Raw genomic sequence first — 11505 nt, forward strand, 5'->3', positions numbered from 1 at the left:
GATTATATTAATAAGTTTTTTGAAATATAAAAAGTACTTCAAGTACATAGTTTATGCGGAGTACTGATTATTTTTTTTGAAAGAATTATTTATTTTATTACGTTTATTTCATAATTACTTGATTCACTATAATAAATACTTTAAATTACAATATGAATGTGACTCCGTGACTAATAATTTCGGACAAAATAAGTCTTTTTTTTTATATACCATAATAATCAAAATTACCATAATTATACACAACAAATTAATCGGCACTCTCCCTCCTCAACACAACATTTCCTACAACTCTGTGGCACACATACAATTACACACACTCCCCAAAATCAAATCACCCTCTTCTTCTGCTGCACCTCTACTCTCGAAAAAAGCACCCATCTTTTTATACCCTTTTTCAGAAACATAAGAACCCAGAAAAATCTCAACTTTAACAAGAAGAAAAATCACAATTGCTAGTATTTGGGGTAGTTTCTTCTGATTGACAAAAATGGCGGGAAATGATTGGATTAACAGTTATTTAGAGGCAATTCTGGATGTGGGTCCTGGTCTTGATGATGCAAAATCATCTCTTTTATTGAGAGAAAGAGGAAGGTTTAGTCCTACTCGTTACTTTGTTGAAGAAGTTATCACTGGTTTTGATGAAACTGATCTTCATCGTTCATGGGCTCGGGTAATTTTTCATTGTTTTCATCGAATTTTGTTAGATTGCTGATTTTAGTGTGTTGATCTTTTGATTTTTTATGTGAATTTTGGTATATTAATCATTTTTTTTGGAGTTTTGATTGATCTGATTAAGTGGGGTTGTAATAAATTTGATTTTTTTGATGAAAACAAAGGTTTGATTTTTGCATGATTTGATGGGTTTTCAGGCACAAGCAACGAGGAGTCCTCAAGAGAGGAATACTAGATTGGAGAATATGTGTTGGAGAATTTGGAATTTGGCTCGTCAGAAGAAGCAGGTAATTGCAATTTTGTTAATTTGATTTCCATTTTGATGATATTTGGATTAATTTCTGTGTTTTACTAGTTATTTGAGTTTCATGGATAGAGGCTGTTCAGAATGACCGCGAATTTTGGAAAAAAAAAGTAATATTAAATGAGGCCTTGGTGGGTATTTATAATTATGATTTGGGTGTATGATTATTGGGTTGGTTGGTTGTTCAGTGTTGCTGGAATTGGGAGTGTCGATTATACACTCGGGTGTACTTAGCTAAGATACCGTGAAGCGTTGGCTAGGATGGGGTGTATAAGGTTGGTTTATATAGGGGGGAGGTGTGTGCTTTTTGGCTAATGGGTAGTGTATAAATAATCCGTACATCATATGGTTAGTCAATTGCTGATTTTGACACTTCTGCCTTTTTCAATAAAAGGTTTTTTGGTCAGTCAAATTATCTGTGTGCATAAAATGGTGTTTAATTGGTTAATTTGACTTTTTTGCTTTTAAAGTATTGTATTACTTTGCTTATTTTGACTGATATGGTCTTTCATTTGGCTATTAAGTCAACTCTGTATTGAATTATAGAGTACTATCAGGGCATGTGATGCTTGGCTTCATGTTTTGCTTGGTATATACATGTGTTTTTGGCTTGATGTACAGCTTGAGAATGAAGAGGCTCAGCGAAAGGCAAAACGGCGCATGGAGCTTGAGAGAGGTCGTCGAGAAGCAACTGCTGAAATGTCGGAGGACTTGTCCGAGGGAGAGAAGGATGTTTCAGCTCATGGTGAAAGCAACCGTCCTAGGTTGCCAAGAATAAATTCTCTTGATGCCATGGAGACTTGGATCAGTCAGCAAAAGGGGAAAAAGCTTTACCTTGTTTTGATAAGGTAATACTCCATGTTGCATCAGAGTTAAATAGTGTGAAGTAAATGTTGAAAACGGCTGCATAGAGAGCTTTGCTTTAGAGAGAGAGAGAGAGAGAGAGAGAGAGAGAGAGAGAGGCAAGGAGAAAATCTAGCAAACTTGTCCTAGCTGGTGAATGTACTGTTGTTAAATGGGCTCTCTGCAGCCAATTTCAGTTCAATCCTACACGTTCCTCAAGCTAAGATGGATAGTCCTTTTTAGGTACTACTATGATAAATTCCTAAAGTGTATTTTGATGCATCTTTTTTTTAAGTACCTGCCAATTGAAGGCAGACTCTCTATGTAAAATGGAAATCAATCTTCATATGCGTAGCACGCTCATGATACATTGGGTTTTTAGCTGTATGAACTGTAGTTTGGATATTACAGTGCAGAAGAACACGATGTGTAGAGTCAGACTTATAGTTCTTCTAGTAACCAGGATAGCCAAATAAGCCTTGCAGCAGCTTAAGACATTTTTCTGTATTGCCCTTATGAGGAAGCCTTGAATATGATGGGTTACTAATTAGAATTTTAGCTGATTGATGATTATCCATGTTTGATTTTCTTGAATCTGGATTGGAGTATGTGATCTTAGTAGCACCTTGAAGTAGAATTCCTTGATGAACAATAATAGCATGATATAAGGCGTGGAGATGAGGAATTTAAGAATGCTACTCGAACCGATTCAAGGCCTGTAACTCTGTAAGTAAGATCGAGTTGCTCATTAATTCTTGACTTTTCTTTTTTTTTTTTCTTGTTTCAATCTCACCCTCAAAACACCATCATTATCTATCAAGCCATGAGAAATTCCTAGAGGGCCTCTGATTTTGAATCATTATGCCATTGCTTTTGCAGCTTCACTTCTATCTTTTGGTAAGTTTACAACAGAAATATATTCGTTCCTAAGGGTTTTCTCTTGGTTAGGTAATCAGTCACTGACTGATTGTCTTGCTCCATGATAATAAGATCCTTTTGCGCGTATAAATTCTTGCTCCATAGCATCATTATATCTCATTTTCAATTTATTTTAGATTTTTGCAATACCCAATGCTTCTTGCAATATTTTTTCTTACATCACAGGCACTTATTGAATATAAAACTAGGAGCAGATATCTTGTAAGTATTTTTGTACAAAATTGAGCTTGTTCTTGGCCTTAAGAGAAACCTCAGTACCTCACTTGATCTTTTCCAAAAATTTAGTTTCTTCCACTCCAATATTTCATTGGCTGAATAGTTATTTGAATGATTAGCATGATGTAAACTTCACAAGAACTATAAGTCACTGTACCTCTAGAACCAGATTTTGTGGAGCTATCATTCTCTGGTCTTGAAGATTGAGTTATAATAGAAAAATCTAGATTGATGTAATGGCTTAGTCGATTGATGATTTTAATCTACCAGACATAAAAGGATGAGGATATATTTGTGGTTATGATGTAGGTGGATAAATTGGAGTGTCAAACCAATTATTAAAAAATCGAATATGTTATATTGTGAATTATCAGAGTTTCAAGTTATAGCAAGAATTTTGCTGTGTTTTGCATGTTTATTAATAATACAATGGCAAATACCATAAGTTTAAGAATAATCGAGGATCTGTCACCAGAATCATACGAGCCTAAGGCCTAAGCTCTGACACCATGTTGAAATTTCATATCTTCTATCAAATATTTTAGGGGTGCTTTGTTAATGTTTTGATCCATGCTATATATTTCTTGCAGGTCATTAACTGTGATAAATTTTCTAAGTCCCCCCCTCCCCTCCCCTATATAGTGTGGCTAATTTTTTTCCCCCACTTGATTATATGCAGTCTTCATGGTTTGATACGAGGTGAAAACATGGAACTTGGTCGTGATTCTGATACTGGCGGTCAGGTAACATTAATCCAAGTTTGTGTGATTCATAGCTTTATCTCATTATGACAGACTTATAAGTATGAATATTTCTGCCTTTGGATTACAGGTGAAATATGTGGTTGAGCTTGCAAGGGCTCTTGGTTCGATGCCAGGAGTTTATCGAGTTGATTTGCTAACTAGACAGGTTTCATCTCCTGATGTGGATTGGAGTTATGGAGAGCCTACTGAGATGCTGAATCGAACAGATTCCAATGGTTTTGATGATGATAATGATGATGATGAGATGGGAGAGAGCAGTGGTGCTTACATTGTTCGTATACCTTTTGGACCTAGGGATAAATATATCCCAAAAGAAGAGCTTTGGCCTTACATTCCAGAATTTGTTGATGGTGCTTTAAACCACATAGTTCAGATGTCCAAAGTTCTAGGTGAACAAATTGGTGGTGGGGAAACAGTTTGGCCAGTTGCCATTCATGGACATTATGCTGATGCTGGTGATTCTGCTGCTCTGCTCTCTGGTGCCCTAAATGTTCCAATGCTTTTAACAGGGCATTCTCTTGGCCGAGACAAGTTAGAGCAGCTCCTCAAACAAGGTCGAATGTCTAAAGAGGACATAAATAATACATACAAAATGATGCGTAGGATAGAAGCCGAAGAGCTATCACTTGATGCCTCTGAGATAGTCATAACTAGTACAAGACAAGAAATAGAAGAGCAGTGGCGGCTCTATGATGGGTTTGATCCTGTGCTAGAACGTAAACTCCGAGCAAGGATGAAGCGTGGTGTAAGCTGTTATGGAAGGTTCATGCCCCGTATGGTTGTAAGTTTCACTGAAACTGGTAGTGATATATAGATTTAAAGTTTATGGCCAGTTGGTTGCTGATTTTTTATATATTTGAATTTTTGGATGCTTGAATATCCACTTTGATAATAAGATTAATGACAACTGTAATCTGAAATCTTTTTGGTCTTGTTGATCATTCTTTGAATCAAAGCTCCAAAAACCTTTCCTAGCTTTTTCTTTCTTTTTTTTTTAAAAAAAAAAAAATTAGGATTTTGGCTGACACATGTGGCTGGTGAATTATGGTACATGTGATGCCATGCACAGTATAGCATTCAGACGATTTGTTGCTGTGATCACATATTGTGTTACTCATTATGTCTTTAAAAAAGTCTGGAACTCAAACAAATCTTTCCACATTACTTGTGTCTTTAGTGCCTGATGCTGCAGTTCACACTTCTAGTATCTAGCGGCATTTACATTACACTTTTACCTTTTCAGCTTTCTGGTATGCTATTAAGTATATTCTAGTACTCATTAGGGCATAATTTTCATGTCCTTTGTATCTCATCCCGGCATCTCGTGGCCTTTCCTCCAGATGTTGCCACTAAAATTCATCTTGTACGGAATAAATAACCTTTATTTTTCCTAAGCTGGCAAGGTGAAAATGTTTGGGACACTTGATGAGACATGCATTGGCTAAAAGACCTTTGTTGATCGATTTGGTCTGTCTCAAAGGACATCATTGAAAAGCTGTTTTTAATGAATATAAACTTTTTGACTGATGGATTTTAAAAAAATGTTATTATTTTGCTCCATCTGAGGTCACCCAAACTGCTGGGTTGCATATTTCTGTACTTCACTTTTTTTTATCTGCTTTTGAAAGTCTGTCATGTTCTGCAGGTTATTCCTCCTGGAATGGAATTCCATCATATTGTTCCACATGAGGTTGATTTGGATGGTGAAGCAGAAGAAATTGAAGAACATCCCACATCGCCTCCGTCTATCTGGACTGAGGTTTTATACATGCTCTCTTTACTCCTTTCACAGCTCTAAATTTCCTTTTTTTTCTTACTTTTTTTTTGTTTGGACTATTCGTTCATGGTTGGATGCTGTTTTTCTAACATTATGCACCAGTTTACACCCTTATACTGCACCTTTTTGTTTCCGAGTTTAATTCATTGTATATATATATTTGTTTTGCAGATAATGCGCTTCTTTACTAACCCAAGAAAACCAATGATCCTTGCCCTTGCTAGGCCTGACCCAAAGAAGAATATTACGACTTTGGTCAAAGCATTTGGAGAATGCCGTCCATTAAGGGAGCTAGCTAACCTTGTACGTCTGCCATGATATTATGTTTTTATAGTTGACTTCTTAATGATGTCACCTCCACTATTTTTACTGAATTGATTTTTTATTTGCCTTTGATATTTGCAGACTCTTATTATGGGTAATCGGGATGGTATTGACGAGATGTCTAGCACCAGCTCTTCAGTTCTCATGTCAGTGCTTAAGCTAATTGATAAATATGACCTTTATGGTCAAGTAGCATATCCCAAACATCACAACCAAGCTGATGTTCCTGAAATTTATCGTTTGGCAGCGAAGACGAAGGTACTTAAGCATAACTAAGTTTTGTATAATCCCTTATTTTGTCAGGTAATGTTTATCCTCTGTCCAAAAGTAGCAATCCGATTTACTTTTAAATGGTTTCTGTATCGGTGCAGGGAGTCTTTATTAATCCAGCTTTTATTGAGCCATTTGGGCTAACTTTAATAGAGGTACTTATCTCACTTGGCAAATCTACTTATAACTTTATTTGCATGTATTTTTCTCTTGTGATTTTGGTTAGCGTTTATTACTTCTTGCAGGCAGCAGCTCATGGTTTACCAATGGTCGCTACAAAAAATGGAGGCCCTGTTGATATCCAGAGGGTAATTTAGCTAATGAAGCCAGTTCACTTTTCTGAAATCTGTTACTTTTTCTACATTAAGACTGTGTAATTGTGTATTCTGATTTTTCATTTTAACGTAAAACTGTTAACAGGTTCTCGACAATGGCTTGCTTGTGGATCCTCATGAGCAGCAGTCTCTTGCTACTGCTTTGCTGAAGCTTGTTGCAGATAAGCAATTATGGGCAAAATGTCGGCAGAATGGACTGAAAAATATCCATCTGTACTCGTGGCCTGAGCATTGCAAGACATACTTATCTCGAATAGCAAGTTGCAGACAAAGACAGCCTCAGTGGCAAAAACCTAGTGATGAAGGGATTGAAAATGAGGAGACAGAATCTCCAAGTGATTCGTTAAGAGACATAAAAGATATATCTCTAAACTTGAAATTCTCAATATCATTAGATGGAGATAAGGGTGAAGATGTTGAGAGTCTCGGAAATGATGGCAAAAACAATCTTGAGAATGCTGTTATGTCATGGTCAAAGGGTGATCCCAAAGATGCTCGTAAGGCTAGGTTCTCAGATAAAGGAGATCTGGCTTCTAGTAAATATCCATCATTTAGAAGGAGAAAACATATATATGTTATTGCTGTAGATGGAGATTATGAAGATGGACTTTCTGATATTATTCGAAGGATATTTGATGCTGCTGGTAAGGAGAAGACTGAAGGTTCCATTGGGTTTATATTGTCAACCTCCTATTCTATGCCAGAGATGCAGTCATATCTGCTATCAAAGGGCTTCAATCTTAATGATTTTGATGCATACATATGCAACAGTGGCAGTGATTTGTACTATTCATCTCTGACCCCCGAGGAGAGTCCTATTGTAGCAGACTCAGATTACCATTCACATATTGAATACAGGTGGGGTGGAGAAGGCCTTCGGAGGACTTTGCTTCGCTGGGCAGCTTCAATTGCTGTAAAGAAAGATGATAACGAAGAAGTTGTTGTCACTGAAGATAATGAAGTTTCGACGGATTATTGCTTTGCTTTCAAGATAAAGAACCAAGATAAGGTATGTTTTACAAGGTGAAACTTTGAATTGGTGAACACAATAGTTGATGTCAATTATCATATATTGCTTTCCTCATTGCAGGTTCCCCCTAGCAAGGAGCTCCGCAAGTCGATGAGAATTCAGGGTCTTCGCTGCCATGTGATCTATTGTCAAAACGGGACTAAAATGAATGTGATTCCCGTACTGGCATCTCGTTCTCAAGCCCTCAGGTAAAACTACCCCTGTAATACGGAATTGCATTTTTTGGTAATGTATCTAGGGGGTTTTACTATAACTTAAATTTAAAATCTCATCTACATCTATTAACCCCTTCTGCATCCCTTGTCAAAGGGAACAAAGCTTTACTATTTGATGATAATCATGATAATACATTTTTTTGCTGAGAATCTCACTTTTTCTTGAAACCTTAGATAGACCCTGTACAATTTAGGATATGTGTAGGCAAACCAGGACATAGTGAGATTTTAGGAGTTGATGAAGTTTTATTTCTGTGCGAGAGCTAATTTAACAAATACTGTACATCATTTGATTTCATAGTCTCATTGTTTAGGGTATGTTCGATTCACCTAGGTTTTATTTTTTTTTTATTTTTTTATATGAACTTATAAAACCTTATTTTAGTTGGAAATTGAATTTGGGTAGCCCTTATTTTCTGTGAACTCATTTATCTGAACTTAATCTAAATTTATTGCATCTGAATTTATCTTATTTGATGTTGTTAACCCTTTTACCCCTAAATTAGTGGAAGAAATAAGCCTGTAGTCTGGGGGACATTTTTTGTACTGTCATGATGTCATCAATTAGTTTAGCCAAAAATCCTCTTTTATTTCTTGCTTTTCTAATGTCTACTCTCAGAAGGTTATTATTTGGGGTTCCCTCTATTGTTTCCCCATCCTCACCCCACAAAAAAGAGATGAAAAATATGAACATATCCAGAGACCTGGCAGGTTAGCGTTTTAAAATCCGTCTAACCTGCGAAACATAATTAATATTCAGGTATCTATATGTTCGTTGGGGCGTTGATCTGTCAAAGATGGTGGTCTTTGTTGGAGAATGTGGAGACACCGATTATGAAGGCTTGCTTGGTGGAGTCCATAAGAGCGTAATCATGAAGGGGGTCAGCAATAAAGCATTTAAGTCTCTCCATGCTAACAGAAACTACCCTCTTACACATGTTGTGTCACTTGACAGCCCCAATATCGGAGAGGTGGGGGAAGGGTGCAGCAGCTCTGAAATCCAGTCCATTGTGACAAAACTCGGAAATTCTAAAGCCTGATCAGAAATCTGATGTATGGTTCATGTCTCAGAAACATCATGTACTGCTTTTGAGATAATTCAGAATCACAGTATTTACAGTTGGTTCAGTAGCGATTAGTCGCTTAAATAATCATATAATTATACTACCACTGTCAACTAGTAGCATCGGCCCAAGTGTAACAATAAAGGTGCAAATGCTAGTATGGAAAATAAGCACTAGCTGCACTTATTCTATCCCTTCCCTGGATTCTTTCCCTGTTTCATGTTGTAATTTTCTGAAAATGTACAGCATAGTAAATTTTCTTTAGATTTGTATTCATTTCATTCATTCCTGTAATCTGAAACTTAATCTGTTCGACGTGGTGGTTGACTGGTTTCAATTTTTGAGTGAGCTCCAGTGCTTAGTCTGGTATCATACCGAAGCATTCATTATGGAAATAATGCAGGAATATAATCAGAATCTTAATAATGTAATAGCAGATTTACTACCTCAGTTTTTAGTTTATATTATAAAACTACTTAACACGAATCTCATAAGATCCTATTTGAGTATATTTTCACTTGGATACATATTTTAAATCTTGGTTAAAGTGAACTATGTAAAAAGTGAAAAGGTCAAATGGTTGCAAACAAAAAGAAATAGAGATGGTATGTGAGTTTCTCCATGTGACAGCTTGGCTTGTGCTTGTGAGATGTGTGTGATAACGTGGGACTTATTTTTGGGGTCGAGTCGTAACTGACTGTCAATATTATGAGAGATTCGTCACTTACAATTTCCATTGCATTTTTTTTTTATCTGTCGTAATTATTTTTTTTAGTTTTGATTTTCAAATATTTTTAAATAAATCCTACACGTTATACTAATAATTGTTGCCTACGTAGCAAGATACTTAGCGTTCCACGTTTAGCTTTATATATATATATATATATATAGTTATATGATACATTACTGTGATAAATTTTCCCGATCTTTATGATATTATTTAGGATTATAATATATGTTAGTGATATTATTCTAAGATAGATTTATGATAATTTAATAAAGTGTGTAGTATTAGGAAGTTGACAAATGATAGAGTTTTATATTGTTTAGGTTATCTTTTATAGATTATAAATATTGGTCATGATCATTAATGCAATTCAAGCTATTATCTCGATCATCACAGATATTTTACAAAGAAATGATTTTGACATATCGTAGACCATATCTAAACGGAGGCGATTGTTCAAATGAGCATATCGTTGCTCAAGTGTTAGTAACGACAATTGCGACAAGAAAATACATTAAAATAAAAAGCTATGAACGATTTGAGATAGAAATTTGATGATGCAAACAATAAATCTGAATCCTAGTTTAGTTCGATTTTACAAAAGAGATTAATAAGGTTTTTAGCTTAAAATTCAACTAGAAAGCTTGTCGGTTAATTTAAAAAATTAACTATATTTTCCCAAAGAATTTATAATTTTGTTTATCAATGAGTTAAATCACTGTAAAACAAGTTATATTAAAATTATTAATATATTAACAAATTACGTGATATATGAAATTATGTGTATTCTTAAAATTTGAATTTTTTTATTAAAAAAATAATTTGATCAATTAACCCATTATCATAAACTTTCTTTTCTTCCACTTCGTCACTGATTACCTTGCCCCCATTAACGATCACGAAAAAATATATTCAATGACTGGGTGTGAGCGATAAGACACTGCAACTGAATCTCATTGACTGATTTTGATTGGATATGAGTATCGATTTCGTTGAAGTATAATTCGGAGGAGATGGAAAAAGGGAAAACTTTTTTTCTTGGCCCAAGACTCGGCAGGAAAGGTTGCTGGTGATTTTAACAATGGACTTTGTATTTTATTTCAGGATTAATAAATTCAAATAAGTTCATATAAGGGTTAGTAAGTTTAGATAAGATAAGTTCAGGAAAAATAAGTTCAGATAAGTTGTGATAAGGGTTAATCAGAGCTACCAAGTTTAATTTATAACTAAAATAAGTTCTAATAAGGGCTAATAAGTTCATATAAGATCAGATAAGTTCAGGTGAATAGAACACACTTTTTTTTTTTCTTTTTTTTTTTTTTTTTTTTTTTTTTTTTTTTTTTTTAACTTGACAATTTACATACTAACCTATTAATATATAAATATATAGATTTAGGGTCAAATGAGAAGGGTCTTATAATGAGAAGGATGAGAAGTAATCTAGCGCGTTCAAATAAAATGATCCAATAGCCCTTATTAGATACTTCATAAATGGCAAAATTGTAAATAATGTTAAAACGTCTTTTTCTCAATTCCCTTTTTCTTTCCCGTGTTCTTTTCCCTCTATTTCCTCCATATTCATCACTCTTCCCCCATTTCTCTCTCTTACCTCCCTGATAATTCTTTTTCCCTATCATCTATCTCTCCTATACTATCATATCTTTTCCCCACCTTTTTTTTCTCTCAAATTCCCCCCACCCCCCCCCCCCCCCCCCAAAAAAAAATGACTACATTTTGTGAGATCGTAGTGAGGTGGACAATAGCAAGAATAAATTGAAGAAATTGAAGAAATTGAAGCTAACAGTGAAAATTAATTATGCAAAATTTTTAAGCTATATGTGCATTATTCTTGTAATAGATGTGCATATCTTAAAAGTTATGTGCATATTTGTTAATGGAAATGTGCAGCTCATTTGTACAAAAGATGTATGTTTTAATTAAATGTGCATATTGAACAATTTTCACAAGCTGAGCAAGCTATGTCTTAGTTATGAGGTTAAGACATCGTTTTACTTTGTAAATGGT

At 35.0% G+C, this 11505-nt stretch overlaps 1 protein-coding gene across 1 annotated transcript; it reads left to right on the forward strand.

Moving 5' to 3' along the window:
• Nucleotides 1-242: 242 nt before the first annotated feature.
• On the forward strand, nucleotides 243-9021 carry LOC145579769 (putative sucrose-phosphate synthase). Its single transcript, XM_081637013.1, has 13 exons — nucleotides 243-670; nucleotides 870-959; nucleotides 1598-1824; nucleotides 3654-3717; nucleotides 3806-4519; nucleotides 5384-5497; nucleotides 5687-5818; nucleotides 5921-6097; nucleotides 6211-6264; nucleotides 6355-6417; nucleotides 6530-7453; nucleotides 7535-7662; nucleotides 8450-9021. The coding sequence occupies exons 1-13, from the start codon at nucleotides 488-490 to the stop codon at nucleotides 8727-8729; spliced, it is 3150 nt and encodes a 1049-aa protein (XP_081493139.1). The 5' UTR covers nucleotides 243-487; the 3' UTR covers nucleotides 8730-9021.
• Nucleotides 9022-11505: the final 2484 nt, after the last annotated feature.

Source organism: Chenopodium album, chromosome 14 (assembly GCF_948465745.1).
Source record: "Chenopodium album chromosome 14, dcCheAlbu1.1, whole genome shotgun sequence".
NCBI classification, from domain to species: domain Eukaryota; kingdom Viridiplantae; phylum Streptophyta; class Magnoliopsida; order Caryophyllales; family Amaranthaceae; genus Chenopodium; species Chenopodium album.

Excerpts from the sequence above, each read along its gene's own strand:
- LOC145579769 (XM_081637013.1), top strand. The coding sequence starts at position 488 with ATGGCGGGAAATGATTGGATTAACAGTTATTTAGAGGCAATTCTGGAT. Across the intron at positions 3,718-3,805 it reads ATTCTGATACTGGCGGTCAG|GTGAAATATGTGGTTGAGCT; the intron begins GTAACATTAATC and ends TTTGGATTACAG. Across the intron at positions 4,520-5,383 it reads GGTTCATGCCCCGTATGGTT|GTTATTCCTCCTGGAATGGA; the intron begins GTAAGTTTCACT and ends CATGTTCTGCAG.